The 26,482-nt window shown below is 45.6% G+C and overlaps 1 protein-coding gene across 1 annotated transcript; it reads right to left on the reverse strand.

Annotated features, from left to right (window-relative positions):
• Nucleotides 1-82: 82 nt before the first annotated feature.
• Nucleotides 83-26,482, reverse strand: NBPF7 (NBPF member 7). The gene is given in 17 exon segments (XM_031656749.1): nucleotides 83-1,272; nucleotides 1,869-2,079; nucleotides 4,101-4,337; nucleotides 9,978-10,150; nucleotides 10,897-10,948; nucleotides 13,620-13,789; nucleotides 14,600-14,651; nucleotides 15,628-15,767; nucleotides 16,335-16,367; nucleotides 16,369-16,413; nucleotides 16,941-16,992; nucleotides 18,717-18,928; nucleotides 19,786-19,858; nucleotides 20,910-21,124; nucleotides 21,957-22,059; nucleotides 23,810-24,019; nucleotides 24,122-26,482. Coding segments are annotated over 15 exon segments (1,938 nt in total). The 5' UTR covers nucleotides 23,985-24,019; nucleotides 24,122-26,482; the 3' UTR covers nucleotides 83-1,272; nucleotides 1,869-1,873.

Genomic DNA, 26,482 nt, shown 5'->3' on the forward strand with positions numbered 1-26,482 from the left:
ATCTGTATCCTTATCCACCAAAACCAATCATAATAAAAGCTTAAAACATTGTATGTAAAAAAAAAAATCTACTAGTCCAGAATGATAGGCAAGAATATTTTAATTAAACAGATTTAAAACATAAACATTTTAACTTTAATAGACTAAAATTAGTCCTGGATGAAAGTTAAAATTTGGGCAGGGAATATTCTTTTTCACAACAGAATGCCAACAGAAATAAGTTCATAGTAAGAACTGAGATAGAAATTTCCAATGTACAAACATAAATATAATAACTGACACAGCCAGGGGTGATTAATTGATGATGAAATTGTCAGAGGAAGATTGTTAGAATACGGGGTATTTATCCTTTTTCAAACCACTTTCCAAATTAATTATAAATAAGGTGTCTCTACAAAGGACAGATCTCCCAGATCCCTCCTTAACCACGTAACCAGTCCTGATACAACAACAATGGTGACAGACAAACCGGACCTTCTCTGCCTGCAGATGAGCTGAGGTTGGAAACTCACAGCATTGACTCTGCAGTGTCCCTGGCAAAATGTTTAGGCTGAATTTAATCATAAGGAAATTTTCTGACAACTTCAGAATGAAGACCATTGAGCCAGACAGCTGACCTGTCCTCTACAAACAAGTCCATGTCACCACCATCAATGACAACAACAAAAAGATGAGGAGATACTTTGGGTTCAAAATAACTAAAGAAGTGTAGCTACATTATCTTTCTACCCAAAATGTCTCTTCTCCTTTTTGTTGTGTGATTCGTGGTGATGTGGACTGTGTGAAGGAGACACGTCAGTTGTCCTGCTCAGTGTTCTATATTCTGCAGTTGTCTGGTGATTACCTCCTATGAAACTCAGGCTAAGCGTTTTCAGCAAGAACATGGCATTGTTCATACTCTGCACCGGCAGAGTCTTGGGTGACATACTGTCTCCTGCCAGCAGCTCCTGACTCCTGTTCTCTACAGGATGGAATTGAGAGGAGCAGGGCTAAGGCCTCTCAATGCTGTTTGTCCATCTGGGAATTGGTGTCCTTGGGTATTCATCACAAGTGGAAATGGGACGGATTGTGGTTTCTCAAATCAATGGATCCTAGTGGGTTGAAATCATCAAGAGCGTTCTGTGTCTAAAATTCAGTCCTCAGCAAAGGACCCCTGCAGTGTTGTATTTGAACTTCAACTTGCTTTGCTGTTTTAGTTTTTTCCATCAAGCAGAAAAGCTACTTTTTGTGACATCTTTTCATCTTTTTCATCCTTCCAGCAGTATTTGGTATCTGTAGGAGAGAGAAAAGAAAAAATGAAAAGAGCATCTATGTCAAGTCCTGCTGATGACTGAGTCTGGAGGGACTGTTAAGTTGTGATAGCCCAGGGGCAAACTGAGCTCCTGCTGGGAGGATGAGCTGAAGCCTCAGCCTCTGGCTAGCTGAAGGGGCAAGTGCCATCCACAAGTGAGAAGAAAACACCCCTGAACTTCCAGTCAGCCTGGAGTGCAGATATAAGGACCTGCCTATGCCCAACCAGCAGCCGATGACCCTTTCGTTCTGATCCCCTTTGTCCGGAGCAGTGATGGCTTTTCACACCTCCCAGAGAGGATGTGCTCAGCGTCAACCATGCACACTCAGAAGCAGAGGGCTGTAGAAGGAGAGGGCCCTTTGCAGAGAAACCCACCCCCTTACAACTCCATGTCCCAGTCTTCTGGGAAGGAGCGGGAGAGCAGACTATGGGAAGAACCTGGACGTGAGAAGCAGCAGGGGCCTCAGACAATACCCACAAATAGGGAAGAGAACAGCAGTGGGAGAATGAGCTGTCATCATAGACAGAGAGAAATAAGGAGTGAGTGCCGCTAAGAGCCATAGATGTGATTACTTTCCTGCTCTAAGCTTGCAGGCCAGGGAATCTGCATGCCAGTCTCCACCTGCTGAACGGCAGTTTTCTTTTGATCATTTTCGGTTTTAGGACACTTGAGGCATGAATGTGGCCAATGACTTGATGCCCATGTGTGTTGTCGGTTGAGCCTTCAAGAGCCTCACCTTCCAGCTGGGGAGGGTTCTTCATTCCAAGGCAAGGCTCCGAACCCAGCTCTGAAAATAAAACCACAGACAATGGGATCCACTGGCATCCATGTTCTCACTGTGACTTTCCTCCTACCCAAAGAACATCAAATAAGGAAAAGTGGCGTCCAAAGCCAATGGAGTCACTTTGATATTTTCTTTTTGTTGATCTTTCTTACATTCGCCAGATTACAAGATTGCCAGGAAGCAAAGACACTCCCAATTCACAAAAATATTCAAACAACAGAGGATTAAGAAACACAAGTAGATTACAGGTAGATAAGGCAAGGAAATCACACTGTATATAGACTGTGCTTTTGGGAAGGAAGAGATTATAAAACTCAAGCAAAAGCAAAGTGAAATCAGAACTGAGCTCAAACAGGAGAAGGCGATGGCAGGGCCTGGCAGGGCGGCAGCCCATGGGGCACAGAGGTGAGATCAGACAGAGGTGACAGCAGCTGATGAGAGAAAAGAACCAGGAAGACTAAACATGGAGAAGTTACAAAACTTGCATCATTATATGATCTCCTGCATGTATATATACCCTATATAACATACACACCAAATATGCTTAATATATATGACAAATGATACAAATGCATATATCTATATATACATATTAATCTAACAAAAATATTATACAGGGATATGGGAGCTATTGAATATAACAGTATAACCACTCTTCTCGTCCATAAAAATTGGAAAGAAATGGAAACATGAGAATATTGAGAAGAAAAAGTGTGGTGAGAAACAAATGACCAGTTGGAAAGCCAGGAGAAATCACCAGGTGAAGGAAAAGAAAACAAAAGGCACAGAAGGCATTCATTCTGTCCTCTTACCTGGAGCCTGGTTCATGCTCTAGACTCCAGGGAGAATGAGCAAGAGAGGGCGTGTCTGAGCCAGTGGGGTGAGTCTTGGCTGGGGGTGTGGGAATCCACGGAGAAACAAAAGAGATTCCAGTGGGAAGAAATATGTTTAAATATTCGAAGTTATCACGGCACATGTCAGGGACTACGCATCCCCCGACACTCACTGAGCGCCTTCCATGTGTCCTCTTCAGGGACCCAGATGGTGCTCGTTATATCACGTGACCCTCCCTCCTCCTGAGGACATGGGTCTCCTTATTCTTCAGCTGAGGGCATCGCCTGACAGATGAGCACCAGGCAGCCCCAGGGGCTCCAGGAGGAGATATTGAGTGGGACGGAGAGTAAGGATGAACACGATCCAGGGTTTTAAGGAAATCTGAGCAGAAGTGGATCCCTGGAAGAAGGAAACTGAGGACGTGGCTGTGGACGTAGTAGAGATGATGAACTAAATGGAGTTTCATAAAAGAGACTGATTTGTACACTTTCCATGGGAAGGTTGCCCTTTTATTTCAAAAAAAGCTGAAAAAGCAGAAGAAGCTGGATACGTCAGGAGACTGACTTGTGGGCCAGGATTTACACTTTTACTGAATGTGCCTAATAGGTTATTATTGAAAGTGTCTGGTAAAGGAAGATTGGCCTCATAAGGGATGGGTAATGAGAGGAAGAAAGCTGGCAAAGGAGACTTTGTAAGAAAGCAATGGAAGAGGGGTCCCCAGAAAGCAGAGATCCTAACAATTGCTCTACCGCAGACGAAACACCGCATGTGTAGTCACTATCTAAGTGCGAATTTGCCAGAAAGAGAAAATGATTCAATATCATCTATTCATAGGTTTATTGAGCAATTGTTACTGAATCCGGCCCTCTGGAAATTATCATAATTAATACTCTCAATAATGATTACAGGTAGATATGATTTTTCAGGTATCTCACATGAGGGAACTGAGATACAAATAGCAAAAAGATAAAAACCTTGGCCAAAGCGAACAACCAGACAGTGGCAAAGCCAGAGCCTGAGAGCAAATTTGATCCTGAGCCCCAGGCTCTTGCTCACTTCACTGGGTTGGAGCATCGTGGATTTCAACTTGACTCTGAGGAAGCATGAAGAGGCCCCACTGTCTCCTCCACCCACAGCACCATGACCACCAACACCCGGATTAGAGCTTCCTGGTCCCCTTTCCTTCCTACCTTGGAAGGGCCATTGCTGCCCAGGATCAGCGTTGGCTGTGAAGCTGCAGGTGGCGGAGGAAACGCCCCGCCTGGCTAAGCCATAGCCGCCGTCAAACCCTTGATCCAGCTGCGGTCGCAGACAATTGGGCACCAGGGTTCTCAGCTCCGGCTGTGCCTGTGAAGCCTCAACCTCTGACAGGTGGTGGCTCAAGTCTCCACTCCAAGGCCGGTGGGGACAAGCTGCCTGGGCGGGAGCTGAAAGAGAAGGGTCTTCAGTAGGAACAACCTCAGTTTTCCATTTGTTACGCATGCCCAGAACGCCTATCCTTGATGTCCCTGCCTCTCAGTAAAGCCACCCAGTGACCCAGGCCACGCAGACAGACATCATGTAAATGCAGGCATGGTCACCTTTCCTGTTTGTGCCTGGGGATGCTGAGATGGCAGGTGCCCAGGCTGGGCGTCCCTGAAGTGAAATACCCTTGTTTCAGCCCAGAGGGCTTTGGATTGGCTAACAAGGTCATGCTAACTATTCTGTCATTATTGGTCTCTTTCCGGTGGCCTAGAGGGAAAGTTCTAGAGAGCCCTCAGAGCATAGGAGAGGAGAAGTTGTTTCCCTCCACACACAGGGGTATAAGAACAGGGCAAGAGTTAGAGCCACCAGGCTTTGAGAAAGAACCATGGAAAAGGGGGCTGGGATCCTATAGACCAAATACTAAATGAGGAAAGCTTTTCAGGGGTCCAGGACATTTTGAATTTCCTATCGCCTATAATGGTTTTACCACCTGCCCACACATATACATCTTATTGCCATATGAAGGGTCTCAGCAGCCATAAGCAAAGTATTAGAGGGACCAGTCCCTTCACGGACACTTAGGGGCCACAGGTATTACCGATCAGCGTGTGTGGTTCTGTAGGGAGATAACACCGAGCACAGTCCTCATCTTACCCGCTCCTCCAGTGGGGTCCGGGCAGCACCCCTCATAAAAATTATTGCTATTTCCACAGGAAGAGGAAATCACACTCTCAGAAAGTGGACTAAGGAAAGACTTCCGGTGGCCTCACGCCAGTCCAGATCTGCCTCAGAAGAAGGACGGGGCCTGCAGGGGTTGATCCACGTTGCTGCAGGGCTCCTCTCTCTCCTCCCCTCTGCACATCCTCATTCTCACCAAGATTTCTCTAAGTTTTCTTAAAAATGCCTTCTGTATATCTGTTCTCCTTCGTCTTCCTGAGAGCACAGACTCATCACTGATGCCTGGCTTCATACACCCCTGCAACTGCTTTCTCTGATTCTGCCATCTCCACGCGAGCAATTATACCACAAGCAATTTATCACCCAAAAGCCCTGTTCTTTCCACGTTCCTACTCTGCTTCTGAAAACTCTCCACTGCCCACTGCACCGCTCTCCCTGCTCACTCTGCCTGTGTGCTCCTACTATCTTCTGCCCCGTGATCCTATCCAGCATCACCTCCCACCACTCCCTCACACAGAGTCTCCCCTGGGGTCAGGCTGGCTGCTCCCTGGCCCAGCCCTGCACAGGGTGCCTTCCAGTTTCTGCGTCTTTGTCCAGGAGCACTTCTCTTGGCTTGGTGTGGCCTCCTTAGTTACTCAGGGCACAGTTTACTGATCGTTAACCATCAGTCAATCAGTCACTTAGGACACTCTAAGATTTTAAGATAGTTCACATTGGGCAAATGAGAACAACATGCTGAAACAACAAATCTCATTGGTGAAGACTGGGCAAACACAGGTCTCTCTTTCTGATCCTCTGCACTTGCTGTTTAGAATCAATGTCTAGGAATGTTTTTAATTATTACTACTTAATTTTGTCATGTCATTTTGTCCCTCTTTGCTAGACTACTGAGTCTTATTAAACTTATACTTTGAATATTCTTTGCATTTTCAGGAGAAAAGGGAAAATATTTTCTCAAACTTCTAAAATACGGTAGTATTGTGAGTTGGACAGGTGGGAAAAAGCGCTCAATTATAGATCAAGTGATCATTTAGGTTGTATTCTCCTTGGTTCTACCAAGCTTTCCGCTGTAAGGAGAGGATGGATGGAGCAGATCACCTGTGGAAACCGCTGCTGGGGTCAGGGCTGTGCACTGTGCACACTATTCACACACCATTGTCATGAACCCACACACAGGATGCATCCTTGTGTAATTTGACAGGTGCATTCATTCATCTCAACCCATCTGCATGGAGGATTGTGGCCTCCCCAGGCCCCTGTTTCATGATGCTCTGGCAGAGCCGGCCCATATCAGAGGCATGTCACTTCTGAGACATGTGTCTGAGCACTTCCCTTCCTCCTTGTAGAAGCCCTGTCCTGGTTGGGGTGCTCCTCAGACAGAGCCCTGCAGATTTACAGGGGCTCAAGGATGGCCAAGTTGAGAGTAGAAACCCTGGGGACAGGGGCTGGGGAGAGACTAAGACCTTTCATCCCCTGTGTGATTTTCCAAGGAGAGCCCCATGGAGCTGTAGGTCCCCCTGGAGGGGCTGGAGGAGCCACTAGCTCTGCTCACAGACAAAGCGCACAGAGGCATTCCTCCTTCGGGAATCTGCGCCAGGGGCTGCAGGAGTTCTTTGTACCAGGCTAGCAACTTTTCTGTTTCAACTTGAAATCTTTCCAAATTAATTTCTACAAAATAAAAAAGGGTGAGCACCCATGTTGGCTCAGCCCTGACACGTTCTCCTGCCAACACAGAAATAAATAACAGCGACTGTGCTCTGGAGTCAGGTAGATATGGGGCTTATGTTCCCACTGCAACTAGTCAAGACATCCTGGGCAGGTGAGTGGACCTTTCTGAGCCTCGGCATCCTCAGCTCTAACATGGAGATGCCACCGCAAACTTGGGAGTGTCCCTGGAGCACTGAACGAGTTACAGCAAGGACAGAGCTTGCTTAGCAAGGGGCCTGGCATACAGCCGATGCAAAGTCAATGTGTATTTTATTTCTGTTTCATGAATTGCTGTGATCCTAAAAAAAAGCCTTTGCTTCTTTGAAACTCAGGGAGCAATGGAAAACAGGAAAGGGGATGGTCCCAACATCAAAGGCACTTACCAAAATAGATAGAGGCCATACATTTTTGTTGACATCACAGAGTTCCTTGCTCTTACTAGAAGATGATTTGATGGGTAAAATCTCCAACAATCAGGCCAGGCATGGTGGCACATGCTTGTAATTCTAGCACTTTGGGAGGCCGAGTCAGGCAGGTCACCTGAGGCCAGGAGTTGGAGACCAGCCTCACCAACATAGTGAAGTCCCATTTCTACTAAAAAGGCAAAATTAGGCCAGTCACGGTGGCTCATGCCTGTAATCCCAGCATTTTGTGAGGCCAAGGCCGGTGGATCACCTGAGGTAAGGAGTTCGAGACCAGCCTGGCCAACATGGTGAAACCCATCTCTACTAAAAATACAAATATCAGCCAGGCATGATTGTGGGCGCCTATAATCCCAGCTACTTGGGAGGTTCAGTAACAAGAATCACTTGAACCCAGGAGGTGGATGTTGCAGTGAGCCAAGATCGTGCCACTGCATTCCTGCCTGGGTAACAAGAGCAAGACTCCATCTCAAAAGGCAAAAATTAGCTGGGCGTGGTGGCAGGCACCTGTAATCCCAGCGACGCAGGAGGCTGAGGCACAAGAATTGCTTGAACCTGGGAGGTGGAGGTTGCAGTGAGCCGATACCATGCCATTGCACTCCAGCCTGGGTGACAGAGGGACTGCGTTTCAAAAAAAAAAAAAAAAAGAATGAGCAAGAAGAAATGAACGTTGGATATTTTTCTCTACACATCCTGTGAAGCTGCTGTCTCAAGGGGAAGTTGCTAAGAGGAAGGGTTTTCTGGAGATCGTGGGGACGGGAACCACTCTGCTTTGTTCATCAGTTAGGCCAGCACCTCATCAGATATACGAGTTGTCAATGGCTTCTGTGAGAATATAGCACTGAGACCAACACGTGGTTGAAACTACAATCCCATCCATGTAAAATCTACTAGCGCTCTACAGAGGATGTAAGCTATGGCCTTGCATGGAGGAAAGGACACTAGACTGCTTCAGTGGAGGGAAGCTACCACAGAGGACATACAATAGCAGTCACCAACCTTTTTGGCACCAGGGACCAGTTTTAAGGAAGACAATTTTCCATGGAGCAGTGTGGGGGGATGGTTTTGGGATGATTCAAGCACATTACATTTATTGTGCATTTTATTTCTATTATTATCACATTGTAATACATAATGAAACAATTATACAACTCACCATAATATAGAATTATTGGGATCCCTGAGCTTGTTTTCCTGCAATTAGTTGGTCCCATCTGAAGGTGATGGGAGACAGTGACAGATCATCAGGCATTAGATTCTCATATGGAGTGCACAACCTAGACTCCTCACATGCACAATTCACGATAGGGTTCAAGCTCCTATGAGAATCCAATGCTGCTGATGATCCAACAGGAGGCGGAGCTCAGGCGGTAATGCTCGCCCACTGCTCACCTCCTGTGTGTCATGAACCAACGCAGGTCCATGGCCCCAGGGGTTGGGGACCCCTAAAGTAGAGAATCTAGCTTGGGACACAGAAATCATGAAACAGACCTCCAAAATAATTGAGCAAAACTGCAAGCACATGTGGGTGGCCAGAAAAGAGATAAGGGCACTGCTCAGGGCAGCAGTTAGCAACATAATTTCAGAAAAGAGAGATGCCCTATCTTTTTTTTTTTTTTTTTTTTTTTTGAGACGGAGTCTTGCTCTGTTACCCAGGCTGGAGTGCAGTGGCCGGATCTCAGCTCACTGCAAGCTCCGCCTCCCAGGTTCACGCCATTCTCCGGCCTCAGCCTCCCGAGTAGCTGGGACTACAGGCGCCCGCCACCTCGCCCGGCTGGTTTTTTGTATTTCTTAATAGAGACGGGGTTTCACCGTGTTAGCCAGGATGGTCTCGATCTCCTGACCTCGTGATCCGCCCGTCTCAGCCTCCCAAAGTGCTGGGATTACAGGCTTGAGCCACCGCGCCCGGCCGAGATGCCCTATCTTAAAGAATGACACCATCTGATCTTCGACAAACCTCACCAAACAAACAATGGGGAAAGGATTCCCTATTTCATAAATGGTGCTGGGAAACCTGGTTGGCCATATCCAGAAAACTGAAACTGGTCCCCTTCCTTACACCTTCCTTACACCAGCTATAAAAAAGATTGAGATCATGTCCTTTGCAGAGTGAATGACATGGATGAAGCTAGAAACCATCATTCTGGGCAAACTAACAAAGGAATAGAAAACCAAACACCGCATGTTCTCACCCATAAGTGGGAGTTAAACAATGAGAACACATGGACACTGCGAGGGGAACAACACATGCCAGGGCCTGTTGGGGGTTGAGGGAAAAGGGGAGGGAGAGCATTAGGAGAAATACCTAATGTATGCGTGGCTTAAAACCTAGATGACGAGTTGATAGGCGCAGCAAATCACCATGGCATATGTATACCTATGTCACAAACATGCACATTCTACACATGTATCCCAGAACTTAAAGTAAAATAAAATGAAATAATAAAATAAAAAAAGAAAGTCTGTTATACAGATTTCTCCAGGTGAGCTACTGTTGTCAAGATTTTGCAACGATCCCTCACCATCCCCTTCTCTGGTCTGTTTGGATACGCACAACCTGCTCTTGTGAGAAGATGCCAGGTGACAGATGAGCCAGTTGGGCAGAAGAGGAAGTTCCACCTAGTGGATGTCTGTGCTTAAAACTAGATCCAAGAGCCAGATTCAAAACAGGCTCAGTATACAGGGCCTGCCTACAGAGATGAACCGCCTCAGCTGTACAAGTTGCACAAAGCAAAACAGATAGGGGCTGCCTGGGAGAACGGTGGAGCTTTGTGACCTTCAGGCTGGAGTACTCACAGGCTATATCTAGAGCAGAGCAGGCGAGCTGATCCTCCAGTGAGTACAAGGTGCCGCTATAAGCCTGGTGGCAGTCACACAGGTCATGGGGAACCGAAGGAGTCAAGTAAACTTCATCCAGGGAGTTCTCTGGGACCTCCTGCTCCTCCACCTCTAGCAGCTCCTGCCTCAGTCTGGTGGGTAAAGACGACATAAGGTAAACACCAGAGAGAACCAAAACCACTGTACTCAGCTGGGTCTATAGGGAGGCTCACAGGAGGGACCAGAGGAAGCAAAGGACAGTCCCCTCAGAGAGATACAAGGATGCTTCCCTGTCTCGAGCAGGAGACAGAGAGCAGCAGGTGCTCGGTGCACTGGACAGACAATAAGCTGGGGAGGAAAGAGATGGAACAATCCCTGTGTGAAATGGCCATGACAGTGCATTCAGCACTTTTGCATACATTTGTTGAAATTAGCATCACTGGCCAAATGAATACAGGCTCGTAAGGCTTCACAGACAGAGTGAGTGCATCCTCAACATCCCTTGCTCTCAATATTGTAGCAGGACATGAGTAATTTTCACTCACTTTCCTGCTATCAAATACTTGCAAACATGTTATTGTCAAAGTGGCAGACATCAGATGTGCACCTCTTCTTCACTTTAAGCAAAAAGGACAGAAAAGAGGACCGCAGAAAATGTCTGTGACTGATCAGTTCAGCAGAGTCAACTGAATGCAGACTAGTACAATTTACAGAGATTAATAAGGAGAAAAAACAAATACAGGTATACAATGAACAGAGTCAACATTATGAACATGGCTATTTCATGGCTGGCTGAACAGATGAAACAGGTATATTCAGCACCCTCTCTGACTTTCCCTGCATGTGGAGTCTCCAGATATCAACACTGAATTGACTGTCCATGATTCCTCAGAGTTACCTGTGGCATGGTGGGTCTTGGTCTACTAGCTCCTCTTGATCCTTGCTAATTTCTGCAAATAAATTCAGACAGGGACAGACACATTAAGCAGGTTCCCCTACACACACAAACAATCCACTGTGCAATCCTAACATAGAAACATCGGTTTCCTCAGTGGGAGAACAGGACTCTGTGAGAGAAATATTCCCGGAGGCCTGAGGTCCTGTCATGAGAGAGGTGCTCTGGGTTTCTTCCCTAAGCCTAGGGGTGAAATCTCCCTGTTGTGGTAGATCATCATCCCAATATCATCACTCCTGATTTTGTGCAGAGTTATGCAACATTTTTCACACCAATTTAAAGCAAATACCCCAACTGCTTTCTAGCGGAAATATCTAGCTTTCTATCATTAAATACCCACATTGTTCATGGTTGCGAGGATGTTAGACACTGAAATTAGAATGAAGGGGGGAATCAACAGCCTCTTGAATCAAAATGAATCTTTGGTGCTATAAAGAAACATTGGCTATTCATGGCATCTAGGAGTGACGAGGCCCAGTCTTGCTTCTGCAAACATAACAAAAGGTGATGGACTGCTCTGCTAAGACAGGCCAACATCGAAGACACAGAGAATGAGGCTTGGTTCATTGAAATCTGGGTAATATCTCTAACAGAAATGTAGTCAAAGATGCCACTGGCCTTGGGCAGGCATAGAACCTGAAGGAACATGGTTGGGGAAGGAAACTTGTAAGGAACACAATAGCTGGCAAGACAAAGTTTATTCAGATTAAGAGGCCTGACAGACACCTGTTGGGCATGTGTTACGTACATTGGTGTGAATTTTTCACACCTGCTTGGGGTCCAGTGTCCTAACAGTTGATCCAGGATGCCACAAGAATGGCCTGAGACTAGGAAGAGGCCAAAGTTCATGGACCCAATCTTACGTCTTTGTTTCAGACTCGATTCCAGAGCAATACAAATCTACATGTATATCTAGGTCCAGTTCACAGTGTTGACAACTCTCAGTCCAGCCACGGGTGGGAGGCCCAAGGATTTTGGGGTCCACTTAGGACTTATATCACCTTCACAACGGAGTACTCACTGTCTACATCAAGAGCCATGCAGGCTTGCTGTTCCTCTAATGAATGCAAGGCACTCCTCATATCAGACTGGTAGGAGTCAGTCAGGTCAGGAGGGATCGGAAGAGTCGAGTCAGCTTCATCCCATGACTCCTGAGGGACTTCATGCTCCTCCACCTGTAGCGGTTGCCTATTGAGCCTGTTGGGGTAGGAAGGTCTAAAAATTAATCCATGGAATATCAGGTGCCACGGAGGTCTATCTGAATTTGGTGGAAGGTTTGAGACAGTGGTTGCAGAAATCAGAGATGGGAATCTATTTAAAAGGAGGAAAAGTATCCTCTAATTTGTAGGATAAAGTGTGGCTTCCAAGGGAATGTGGTGTGGGGCTGTGCTCAGGGAACTGGCCAGATTATAAGGCGATGGGGAGGGAGAAAGGAAGCCCTCTGTTATCACCCTCATGACACACAGTATGGAGAGATTACTTAAAGCAGTGGCTTCAGTGGTTTTGCATAAAATGAGTTGAAGTTGATAAGCAATAGGTACATGATTGTAGCATTAGAGGAAGTGTAGCCTCCAAAACCTTTCACCTTCAGGCCTCTTATTCTCAATATAGTGACAGGCTATGGTTTTTTTCTAGTTCCTTTTCCTATTACCAAAGTCCTAACACATGATGAAGAGAAACAAGCCAAAATCAAGTCTGCATCACACTGGTTGTGGCCCCACACCCAAGAGAGAAGGGGCAATTGCAGGAGCTCCCTAGTCAGGTGTGTTGACCTGAGTAACCAACTGCGGGTTACTAAATGTCAGAGGGAGGAAGTAATGGGATCCTATGCAGGTGCCACCATGAAAATAGACAATCTTATGACTAGGGATAATTTGTGACTTGCTGAAAGGAGATATATATATATATATATATAGCACTTTCTGTTTTACCTAGGTCTGGAGTCTCCAGCTGTCAACAGTGAATGAACAGTCTACAGTTCCTGAGACTTACCTGGGGCACAGTAGTTGTTGGTCTTCCATCTTCTTTCTGTTATTTAGATTTTCTACAAATAAATTCAGACAGGGCTGTCACATTAAGCTGATTCCCCTCCACACATGTCCAATTCACTGTCCAGTCCTAACACAGAGACATCTAACTTTCCAGTATGAGAACAGGATACTGCGAGAGACATATTTCAGGAGGCATAAGGTCTTGTCTTGAGAAAACTGGCTTATTGACTTTCCTGAGCCATGGGGCAAAATCTGCCTGTGCTAGTAGGCCATCATCCCAACATCCTCCATTCTGACTCTGGCCAAACAGTGAAGTAATCCTTTTCCCCACAGACTCTAGGCAAATAGCTAAATTGCATTGTATGAGGGAGACTGTAATATTCAGCCTTCTTCACCAAATACTCAGGTTTTGATGATTTAGAACAGGGGCCCCCAATCCCCAGGCCACAGACCAGCACCGATACATGGCCTGTCAGGAACCAGGCCATAGAGAAGGAGGTGGGTAGCAGGAGAGCCAACATTACAGCCTAAGCTCCAGCAAATCAACCTGTGTCTACGAGTGATGCCCACACCAATGACACGTCTAAGTCCAGCCAGGAGTGCGCGGTGCAAGGATTACAAAGTCTGCCTGGGGCACCAATAAGAGATTTATCATGTTCACAATGGAGTACTCACTGTCTACAAGAGCCAAGCTGACTTGCTTTTCTTCAAAAGAATACAAAGTTCTCCTATAAGGCTGGCAGGAGTGAGTCAGGTCAGGAAGAACAGAAGCAATCAAATAACATCCATCCAGTAACTCCCGGGGGACTTCATGCTTGTCCACCCTCAGCGGTTCCCTGCTGAGCCTGCAGGGTAGGAAGGACTACAGATTAATCCAAAAAGTTTCAGAGCCCTAGTTGGATTTCATGTGAGGCATGAAGGAGCGATCACAGAAAGCAAATGGTCAACCCATTAAAGAGTTCAATATTCTCCTCTTCTTGGTGGGTTGCAGTGTGGTTGCCATGGGGTAGGTGAGCAATACAGACGGAAAGAGAGACAAGAGAGAGAGAAGCATCAAGTACTGGCCAGATTATGATTTTCTGAGGCAGGAGACTGAGTGTTTCTGTATGGTACAGTCATGACTTACTGATTATCATGTCCCAGAACAGTGGTTTCATCCTTTTTTCTTAAATTGTATTGAATTTTATACGTATTGGCCAAGTAAGCACAGATTTTGAGGCATTATAATATCCCCAAAATCTCATGTCATCAAGTCCCCTTTCTCTTAATCTCGTGGCATGGTATAATAATAATTTTTCTATCAAACTTTCTTGCCGTGGAACACTCACCACTGTGCTAATGCAAAACCAGCAGAAAGCAGATATGCATCTCAGGGTGGTTGAAACCATAAGAAGAACATATCTGCTTGCAGGAAATCTCTGTGACTGATTAGTTGTTCACAAGGTCAACTGGTTTTGTGTACGGAACTTGAGAAGTTAATAAGAAATGGCAAATAGTACAAGTATCACAATGAAAACAGAAAACATTGTCCAAAAGGATCATTTCTGGTTGGCTGAAGGGATGCATTAGGTATATTCAGGACTTTCTGGTTCTCTGTGGATATGAGTTGTACAGATATCACCCTGAATTGACAGTTCCTGATTTTTCTCAATTACCTGGGAGCAATTGTTTCTTGTCTTTTCACCTCTTCAAGACCAAGTTGCTTTTCTGCAAATACATTGAGAGAAAACCAGTCACATGAACTTGATCCCATTCATACATGCACACACTTGTGTCCAAACCTACACAGTGGCATAAATACACTCAGTGTCATAACAGCCTATTGTGAGAGGAACTTCCTAGGAGGCCTCAGCATGAGCCTTGTGAGAAGCCACTAGGTTTACTTTCCTGAGCCATGGAGCAAATCTCCTTAACATAACAGGTCATCATCATAGTCCCTTCTGTCCTGAGCCACAGCACAGTTAAACACATCCTTTTTTACTGAGAGATCCTGGGGATCCACTTCAATGCTTTCCAGGAGGGTTACTGCAGTATTCAGCATGCTTCCTTCTGATAAGTTACCGTTGGTGGTTTTGTAGAATTCACATTTAGATGGATAGATTGCGTCAAAAGAATCTCTCATGCTCTGCAGAAACACTGGCCTTTCATCTTGTAGGGAGTTCCAGGGCCCAGCCTTCTTTCAGAGAAACATCAAAAGTCCAATAGTGGTGTTCATGTTCTGGTACTCAGAGATTTCTTAGCTAAGACAAGCCAACTAAAAAGAGACAGTGTCTAGCCTGACAGAAGGGAACAAGAGTAATGACAGCCCCAGGAATATAGAAATGGCTGCCAATGGCCTTGGACAGCATAAAAACTCAGGCTGTTTGGGTAGAAATCCCATGTGAGTTGACAGATTCAATCTAAATTGGGAGGACTGATGGATAAATCCCGCATCCAGGCCGCAGGGGTGCATGTGAATTTGTCAGGTCAACCTTGGGTACAGTGATTTGCTAGTGGGGCAAAGATGAAAGATGACATGTGATTTGCAGCTAGGATGGAGCAAAACTCTCTGACTCATGGGATGCCTTCTTCAAACTCAATCCTAGAGCCTGGTTCTAACCAGTGTATGAGTATAGGGTCCATCTGAAGGTATAGCATCTGTCATTCTAGACTGGTCGTGGGGTGCCAAGAATAGGGAGCCTACCTGGGAAGCCAAGTGGGGTTTCCTCCCCTTTGGAATTGGAGTGTTCGCTGGCTACGTCCTGAGCAGAGCAAACTTTCTGTTCGTCCAGTGCCAAGAAAGTGGCTTCGCAAGGCTGGTAAGATTGGGACATATCATGGTGACTACAGGAAGTCAGAACACTTTCCTCCAGAGAGTCCTGCAGCACTTCCTTCTCTTCAGACTCCTGCAGCTTCCTGATGCGCCAGACAGGAGAGGAGTGACAAGAGGGATTCAACACCACAGCATCTCAGGTGGTTTCATGGGACACATAAGGGAGTGGTCACAGAAACCAAAGGGGTAGTCTCCTCCAAGACAGAAAAATCTATCCTTCTAAATGTGGGGTGGATGTGACCGCCCTGGGGACAGAGCAAACGCAAGCAGCAGGTGCTCAGCGCGTTTGTCACAAATGAGCTGCTGCGGGAGGTCCCAGACTCTCCCTGTAAACCGCGATCACGACTTGCAGCGCAGAGAACTGACACAGGGCTTGGCTTCCTATGCTTAAATGTGTTGATGTTTACATGCAGCACCCAAGTAAACACAGCTCTTGAGGCATTCCAGATACACAGATCTTATCTTTTCAAAGCCCATTTTTAAAATATTTTGACATAAATTACCATTTCCCTGTTTTGTAATGAAATACTTGCCAACACGCTGACATCAAATATGTAGAAAGTATACATGCGTCTCACTCTGGATTAACCACATGGGAGAGAACAGGTGACATCCCTGAGTTTGGTTAGTTCACCTGGCTCAACTGATTGCATATTCCTATGCAAGAGGGGATTAAGAATTTGAAACCTGGCCAGGCGCGGTGGCTTACACCTGTAAGTAATCCCAGCACTTTAGGAGGTAAAGGCAGGCGGATCACAAGGTCAGGAGATCAAGATCATCCTGGCTAACATGGTGAAATCCTACCTCTACTAAAAATACAAAAAAAAAAAAAAAAAAAAAAAAATAGCCCAGCATGGTGGCAGGTGCCTGTATTCCCAGCTACTTGGGAGGCTGAGGCAGGAGAATGGCGTGAACCCAGAAGGCAGAGCTGGCAGTGAGCCGAGATCATGCCACTGCACTCTGGCCTGGGAGACACAGCAAGACTCTGTCTCAAAAAAAAAAGAAAGAAAGAAATGTGTAACCTACTCAAGTACCACAGTCAAAAAGACAGCATTGTTAAAACGTATAATTTGCAGCTGAATGAATGGATGAGGCAGTTCTGTTCGTCACTTTCTATTTTTCCCTGGATCTACAGTCTCCCGGTGTCACTATTGTACTAACATCCCACAAATCTACAGAGTTACCTGGGGGGCACTGGCGCTTTCCCTTCCTCTTCCTCATGATCATTTGGATTTTCTGTAAACAAATTCAGAAGAGCAGGTCACATTAAGCAAATCACGCTTCACACAAGACCAAATCAGTGTCCAGTCATAGCACAAGGACATAAATATTCTCAGTGTAAGAATGTGATATTCTGACAGGAACGTTCTAATGTGCCCTAGATTAAGTCTTGACAGAAGTAGATGAGCCTGCTTTTCAGATCCGTGGGACAAAATCTCCCTCATCTGGTGGATCTTAATCTTATATCCTCTGACCTGAGTCAGCACAAACAATTAAATCATTTTCCCTAAGATTTTCAAAAATTGCCCTAACTGATTTCCAGAACTGCTGCTGCAATACTGATTTATCTCTTCATATATCATGGTCAATGAATGGTTAGAGAAATTTATATAGAAAACTGAACTGATAGATTAATTCTAACAACTTTTGCTTAACAAAGAATCTGTGGGGCTGGCAGGTGGCTCATGCCTCTAGTCCCAGCACTTTGGGAGACCAAGGCAGGCAGATCACTTGATGTCAGGAGTTCAAGATCAGCCTGGCCAACATAGTGAAACCCCACCTCTACTAAAAATACAAAAATTAGCCAGGCGTGGTGGCGCACACTGGAAGTACCAGTTACTCGGGAGGCTGAGGCAAGAGAATCACTTGAACCCTAGAGGCAAAAGTTGTAGTGAGCCAAGATCGTGCCACTGTATTCCAGCCTGAGTGACAGAGTGAGACTTCATCACAAGAAAAAAAAAAAAAAAAAAAGGAAGAAAAGAAAAAGAAAGAAAGCAAAGAAATCTGTGGTGCTACCCAGAAACAGTGGCCACTCATAGGGTGAAGAACTCAGGACCCAGGCTTGCTTTATGGAAACTTATAAGCAAGATAAGGGTACAAGTGTTGATGTCCTGGTTTCAGTTGACTGAATAGTTGAGACAAGCTGGTTTAAAGGAGATCCAGACTGGAGATGAGGAGAGTGAAACCAGGGAAAGAACATCTTCAAATAAATGGACAAGGCTGTCAGTGGCCTCAGACAGGCAAAGAAACTCCACGGACATTGTTCAGAGACACAAATTACACCATTGCAGCTGACAAGAGACATAGGAACTGAGCTAAGAGGCCTGACAGATACCTCCTGTACTCCTCCTGTACATGGGTAGCTATGGTTTTGTCACACCTGCCTCTGTTCCAATAACCTGATACTGGAGCCAGGATGACAAAGGTATGACATAGGCCAAGGAGGACAGGAAAGCTCTCTGATCCACTGGTATCTGTGTTTAATATTCCATCCTAGTTTCTCATTCTCTCTCTCCTCTTTCACTTCTCTCTCTCTATCTCTCTTTCTCTCTCTCTCTCTTTTTCTTTTTGACACAGGTTCTTGCTCTGTCGCCTAAGTTGGAGTGTCGCAGTGCAATCACGGCTCACTGCAGCCTCTACCTCCCAGGCTCAGACAATTCTTCCACCTAAGCCTCTTGAGTAGTTGGGACTATAGGCATGCAGCAGCATGCCTGGCTAATTTTTTGTATTTATTGTAAAGATGGGATTCACCATATTGTCCAGGCTGGTCTTGAACTCCTGATCTCAAGTGATCCACCCACCTGGGCCTCCCAAAGTACTGTGATTATACGTGTGAGTCACCGTACCTAGCTCCATCCTAGTTTCTGACTCAAACCAATATGTGTGTATACAGCCCATCCTCAGAATTGATCTTCCATAGCCTAGACAGAGGTAGGAGACACAAGGAAAATAGAGGTTACCTGGGAGAATGTTTAGAGTATCCTGCCATTCATCTTGAGAGGATTCACCATCTACAATCAGAGTTGAGGTGGCTTTGTCTTCCTCAAATGTGATTTTTGTGTTCCTGTGTGGCGGGTTGGAGTTACAAGGGCCGTGGCTATTTGAACAACTGATGACACATTCCTCCAGTGAGTCTTCAGGGACTTCCTTTTCTTCAGCCTTCTGCGCCTCCCTGATGAGCCAGGTGGGATAGAGATGACAGAAGATTAGACCGAGAGGGATTGGACCCCAGGGAGTCCTAGCTGGTTTTGACAGGAGGCATAAGAGAGTGGTTCCAGAAAGCAAACAAGAGGTTCCCATTAAGAGAGAACAGGCAATCCTCTTCTCTCTGCAATGGAGCATGGCTGCCATGGGAGCCAGAGAGGAAGAGAGCAACTGGTGTTCATTGCACTGGACAGATAGGAGCTGAGGAGGATGAAGACTCAGCTATCCCTGTACAGTACACACAGCACACACAGAGAGACAAAGCTGCCACACCCTGTGTCTAAGCTGGGTTGAATTTCACATACTGTGGCCAAGGGAACGCAGGCTTTGGACCCATTATAGACTCCAGACATGGTGTGCCTTCTAGGCCTTTTTATTTTAACATTGTGAGATAAAATGTATTTTTTTTTTGTCTAGGTACTTTTCCTGGTGTTTAACTTTGCTAGGTACTTCCTAATTCCTCTGCTTGTTGCCTCTTTGCTATTTATCATTCATAACAAGTATCTAAAGACAACCATGGAGAAAGCAGCTTTGCACCTCCTCCTGGTTTTCACAACAGGGTAGAACAGGCCTTCTCTGTGTGTGCAGGAAGTCCCTGGGGCTAGTGAGTTTATTGAGGGTCTTCCTTAAGGTACCATGAAGACAATGGACAAACATGTTAACAGGCCTATTTCCTTGTTAGGTGAGTGCAAGAAATCAGTGTACTCTGCAGCTTTCTTTATCCTGCATCCGGAATCCGTGACTACCTTCACTCCCTTTGTGTTCTTGCTGAGACCTTTTCCATATGTTACCACCCATTACCTGCTCCTGATTATTCAGTCTTACCTGGGGGCAGGTGATTCCTGTACTTTATCGACCTCCTCAGCTTTATCATTTTCATCCTCATCTTCATCATCTTCTGTAAATACAGAAGTGTTCGTTCAGATATTTCCCACTTCACACTCTGCAAGCACAGTCAGCCCAATGTGCACAGAGACATGAACATCTATGATGGGTCAGCATTGAACTGAAAGCTCTCATGTTTTATCTTTAACAAAATGCCCTGGCGTTGTTTCCTGATCCATCAGGCAATGCATTTCTGATCTGGAGGGCCACCATCAAGATGTGGCCAAACACTGAAAAGACGTTTTGCTCCCCATATCACTGGAGGCTTGTGCAGCCTTTCTCTGGCCTTTGGCAGCTGTCTCCCCCATCCCGCCACAGATCTGATTCCCAGGCATGGGCTTGGTGTCCTGTCACAGTTTGCATTTAGAAACTAATTCTTTCTCTTAGGAGAGGACAAACTTGTCCCACAGTCCTCTATACATCTGGAGAATGCACAGGCCCTCCACGTGGCTTCTGCTGTGTTATTCAGGGACATTCTCTCCGTGGGGAGTGCTCCAGTCTAAAGCCCTTCCTACCACCAAATGCCCCCACATCAGGTGCCTTCTCCAACACCACACGGCGAGGGGCTTCATCTCATTCTGAAAAGCAGTCATAAGTGTTCCGGCATTTGAATGATAGAGACACTTGCAAGAGATAATGTGTCTGCCTTTGCAGAATGAGAGACAGTAACCCAGGAAAGATAAATAAATCACTCACCAACAGTTACTAAGAACATTGCTGAAGAGACAGCCTGGGAACCTTCATTCTTAGTCCAGAGCTCTTTTCACTCTAACAAGCGTCCTCCCGTCACAGCCTCCTTCCTGTCCTTTAAAACTAGACAGATACTGCCTCTTGCTCCAAAGACCACCTTCCATCAAGGAAGGAGGGACATTTGCAATACTGTGACCTCCAACCTCATGGGTTTCTCATCTCTGTTCTTACCCAGGAAGTCCTGGTCATGTCATGGCCACATATGTTTAGTGGAAAAAAGCCCCACCGATACAACCGTCATTGTGAAAGTGTGGAGGTCTGGAGTCTCTCATAAGCCTGGGGTTTGGGGTCATCAGGGCCTGTGGCCACCTTACCTGAGCTGAGCTTGTGGACAAGGTGCCGTGCCAGCCTACACCCCTCAGCCAGCTGTTCTTGGAGGTCCCGCCCCTGGGACTTGTCCGGCTCATCCGGAGTGAGGAGGGCCTGGAGATGCTGAGTCAATGAGCAGGAGGCATCTCTCCCTTCCCGTAACTTCTCCCTTAACTGGATCAGCTCTCGTGCCTGAGAGTGAACCAGGACTTTATATTGCCTAAGGTGAGAGGGTAGAGAACATTTAACAGTGGAAAGGGATGAGTGATCAGTTCTAATACTGCAACAGAGATTTCTGAGACAATGTCCTCAAGGAGACCTCCAAGCAGAAGGTCAGCACATGTTTAAAGGAATGTCTGTGGCCAAGAGAAAGAAGAGAAAATGGTTTACAGGCTTCCTCTGTATCAGAGAGGACTCCTGTAAGATCCTTGATGATATTTCATTCATCTTTCTCTTCTGTAAACAAAAGTAGGTGTCTTCCTAATTCCATTTCAAAAAGACATCCTTTCAGTTCCTCACCCTGGCCACGGACATTTCCATGTGAAAATACGCATAGTGCATCTTGCGGCGATAGATACAAAGCCAGGGACAGAAATGAGGCCAGGTGCAGATGGGGCGAATTGAAAAGATGAAAGAAGAAAAGAATGACAGGGCCGAGAAGGCAACATTGATTGAGTGGAAGAATGAGACGCCGTAGCCAGTCAGGAAGTGATTCTGACCAAGGGTAAGTGGGGTGGTGATGACACACCATTTTGAGTATACTGAATGCTGCTGGGTGGTTCCCACTCCTTTGGTTAATTTTGTGTTATGCAAATTTCACCTCAACAATTACTTGTTTGAAAAAGAGAAAACAAGGCTCTGAGAAACAACTGCAACCCATAACTTATTATTATCCTTGTTCTCTGTTTGATAAATATTTGTGTGTCGTGAGCCTGCCATGGCAATTCCTGCCCTTCCCTGACCCAGCTTAGCTCTTACTTCTCCCGCCGAGCTGCTGTACGTCAGAGATTTACACACCTGCCCACCTGCCTGCCCCCACGGGGCCCCCTCACCTGAGCTCCTCAGCTTGCTTGAGCTGCTCTGCGAGCTTCTCCCCCTTGAACTGCAGCTCATCCCTCAGCATAGATTTTATGAGGTCTTTGCACTCTTCATACTCTGAGAAAAGACAGACACGCCTGCCTCAGTGGAAGGCTGGACATGCTGCTGTGGTCACTGCCTACAGGGCAGGAGGCAGGTCCATCCCAAGGACAAAACTGTCCCCGCTACCAGGCTCTAGGCAGGGATTTCCACATCTTTACTCTTCAGTCTCCCGAATTTCTGGCATCTGATCCTCCAAAATTTAGAGACGAAGAAAGAGAAACTCAAGGGCACATCAAGGAAATTGACAAGATGATTCAACCACAACGAAGTGGAGTCAGAACTCACAGCCCCTGAGGTCTGAGTCTGAATGCGGGGCCGCTTTCCCAAGCCTTCAGCCTCTCCTCTAAAACACTGCACTGGGCCATGAAGCAGTGATTTCTTGTAAGTCGGGAAGGCCCCTAGGACTATGGGACTGATGGTTTCCCTTTTACTGGGAATTTCAAGGACAAGTATGACAAAGATTTTTTAAATCTTTGATTTCTAAATCATATCTTCAGATAAGATTTTAAGAATCGTATCTGAAACATAAAGTATGAGACATAAGACCATAAGGCCATGAAGGAAATATGCCCAAATACTAATAAAGTTTGTGTTAATTTAGAAACAGTAGAATGAAGAACTAATAGATAGTGTTTACTCTGTGCCAGTAACTGTTCCAGGAGATTGGCAAGAAATAGCTCATGTAATTCACTGCAGCAATTTACAGAGGTAGGTATTATTGTAGTATTCTATGATCAAATGATAAAACTGAGGATTAGAAAAGACAAGCAACTTGGATGGAGTGCAGGACACAGGCCCCGGGTCCCTGCTCTGCCCACTGCACTGCTACTTCCACACATTCTCGGGTGCGATCTTTCTTCCTCTTTAGGAACAAGAGCCTGTGCCCCAGGAAGCAGGACTTCCTCTCACCAGGGTACTCTCTGCTTTTTTTTTTTTTTCCTTCGAGTCTTGCCCTGTCCCCAAGGCTGGAGTGCAATGGCGCGATCTTGACTCACTGCAACCTCTGCCTCCTGGGTTCAAAGGATCCTCCTGCCTCAGCCTCCCAAGTAGCTGGGGTTACAGGCACCTGCCACCATGCCCAGCTAATTCTTGTATTTTTAGTGGAGACGCGGTTTCACCATGTTGGCCAGGCTGGTCTCAAACTCCTGACCTTGTGATCTGCCTACCTCAGCCTCCCAAAGTGCTGGGATTACAGGAGTGAACCACCGCACCCGGCCCCTACTCCCTGCTCTTGATGCTGTCACTTATAGCTACCACAGGTTCTATTGGGAGCAGACTCCTCTTGAAGCCCCTCAGAGCGGGTACTGGGTACTATCACCAAATTTCCCTCAGGGTCCCTAGAACAGAGCTTTGCCTATTGGGCCTCAACAGAAGCTTGAACTGAATAAAAGTTCACTAGCCCCAGACATTTAGAACAACAGACTAGATGTTATTTGTCTGCCGGATCTTATATGGTACAGAGAGGATTCTTGAAAACATGATTTAGCCTCTTGGAGAAAACAGGTCGTTCTGTGCCTGTGTCAGAAAATCAGCAACTGGGATTTGAACTCTAGTCCCACCCCCACCTGACTGCAAACATGGAAAGTTGCCAAATACTTTGGTACCTCTGTCTTCCAACTTTAACAAAATGTTAAAATACCCATTTCTATTTTCCTAGAAGTAGGGGAAGGATTAAATTATTTTTGATGGAGAGAGCATTTAGTTTCTCAGAGAGAAGACAGGATGTCATTCATCACTTTCATGATGGTGAGCCTAGAGATCTTACTGTATTTATTCTGCTGGTTGGCCAGGAAGTAGGCCACTTGAGTTACAAGAAATTTCTCTTTTATGTTTCTGAACTGTTGTTTCTTCTCTGCCAGCTGGGGGCGCAATTTCTCATTGATTTCTAGAATGTTCATCTCTGCCTTCTCACTGGACCAAGGGCCAGCAGATACCACCATGCTGACGTTTGTGGCAGAAGAGGTGGAGTCAGGGACTGGGGAGAAGAAACACAAATATATGGTGGGTTAAAAATTGGTGGAATCAAATAGGTTTAATCAGGACTGAGGGATGTCAGTAACTGAAATTCTTAACTTACTGTTGAGAAAAACGTGATCACTCCGCACAGCACTTTAGGATCCTTAACCACAAAAACAAGGTTCGAGGTACCTTAGCTCAGAGCTGAAGGCACTGCCTGTAGCTCAGACTCTAACAAGAGTGAGGGAGATTGTGGCCAGCGTGCCAGGTAACGGTCTCCAGTTGCAATAACAGAATTAGAAGGTGGGGGTGTCATGGAATCTTAGGAGCCTGCATTCCAATTGCCCAGGCTTTGCTGAAACACAGGCACCCTGGTCTCACCTGAGGGTCACCACCAATGGGATCATTCCTTCAGCATTCACTCTCAGTATTTGTGTACCCTTGTGACAATGGCACAGACCCATCTCTTTCCCAATACATCTAAGCATATTCCTCACTGTTTAGCTCTTGTCTGTACAAAATCATCAAGGCAGAAACAGTTTCCCAACAGGTTATATTTTCTTAATGGTAGTCATGAAGTCACCCCACCTGCTCTAAGTTAAAACACATCTTAAGGCTTCTCCACAAGTGTAAGATATCAAACTTTTAGCCTGCCCTGATATCCTCTGGGTCTTCTGCAGTTTTTTCTGTATCCACTAGAAAGTGAATGAATAATTCATTTTTTAAAAATGTTTTCTTTCCTGTCTCAGTATTCTTCTTGCTGCATCCCATTGTTATGTTGATTTCTTTTATCTTACTGGGGCACCATCTTGGGTTTTCATCACACCCAAGACCAGTTTGGCATCCCTACGTCCAAAGCTCTTCCTCTATGTGGGTTGATTTGTTTTTTAATGTCACTGAGCACTACATTTTATACTTGTCACTTATGGATGTCATTCTAGTGCCACAAGAGCTCTTTTCAAGGTATCAAGTGATCAACATCATTTATATAGAGGTCTCCTGAAAACATGTGTGACCATCTATCTTGGGAATTTTTGTAAACTTGATGCTATTTTGTTGTTTCCATTTTGTTTTCCCATATACTGAAAAGAACAGGGCCATGAGCAGTTCTTGTGGAATATGGTTTGATGTATATTTTGTTGAGCTGGACTAACACCATTGATTTTTGGTTGCATTCCACTAACAGAACATGGCAAGATCAAGGTTATGGTCAGGGTTGGTTGGTGATCCTCAGTGTTGCTGTGCAATAGAAGGTGAGTTTGAGGGGAGAGGAACGAGTAGGAAAGAGTGACCCCCTGAACCACCTCCTCACTTTCTCAGCTTTCATTCCCACCTAGGTTTTGTGAGCCTGGAACTTGGGAGACTGTCCTGTAGCCCAGGTCTCCTAAGATTGGCTGGTGGACTTGCCTGAGTTGAGGGTGCAGTGGGTGTGACCCTGGGTTGCCCAGCATTCATGTGGAAGTGAAGGAAGGAGAACTGGATCAATCCCATTTGAAAGCATCCATCTCTGCAGCCCACACCATCCTCCAATGACACTGTAAGGATATTGCTTTGAGATGCATCAAAGGCTTTAAGTCAGTGCATTTTCTGGGGTCTGGGAGTCCTGACATTCTGTGTCAGAATGAAAATCTGTCAAGTATGATAAAACTGCAGGTTCACAAAGTTACATGGCTTACATGAGGTCACACAGGGATGAGTTTTCAGCACTGCCAATAAAAGCAATCACAATAATTATTCAGTAATTATTCATATGATTCATATAATTCAGTAAATATTCACATAATTATTTAGTAATTATTCATTGACCAATTCGTACAAGGCATTTTGTTCAAAACTGCTCATATTTGGACATTGTATCTTCATAATCCTTAAGGTAAAGCTATTATCCATAAGTAACAGGTAAGAAACCCGAAGAAGAGGGATAGCAAATCATGTGTTTGGCCATATTTCTATTTTTTGGTTTTTGTGATGCTGGAAGAATGAGCAGAATGAGTCACGGGAAGAGAATTCATTCCTGTATTATTTTCCAGGACAGAGATGTGCCCTCCTAGAGTACTGGGACCAAAATTCCCAAGTGTCTGCAACCTTGCTTTAACAGTACGGGAAATAACCTCTATCACCTGGAATTTCCCTGGAACTTTGGAATATGCAAGAGAAGTATGAGACTTGGGTCTTCCCTTGGCTGTGTTTAATTCACTCTTCGATTCACTCACTACCTTCTCCCAGCCACCGGTGGGGATTATTCTATTCATGAGGGATCCACTCCCATGCCCCAAACACCTCCCATTAACCCCCACCTCCAACACTGGGGACCACATTTAAACATGTAATTTTGAGGGGACCAATATCTAAACTATAGCAGCCACCATAGATTAATTTTGCTTATTCATGTGCTTCATAAAAATGGAATCATTTTGGCCGGACCTGGTGGCTCACATCTGTCATCCTAAGACACTGCGAGGCTGAGGCAGGCAGATCACCT

Source organism: Papio anubis, chromosome 1 (genome assembly GCF_008728515.1).
Source record: "Papio anubis isolate 15944 chromosome 1, Panubis1.0, whole genome shotgun sequence".
Classification (NCBI taxonomy): Eukaryota; Metazoa; Chordata; class Mammalia; order Primates; family Cercopithecidae; genus Papio; species Papio anubis.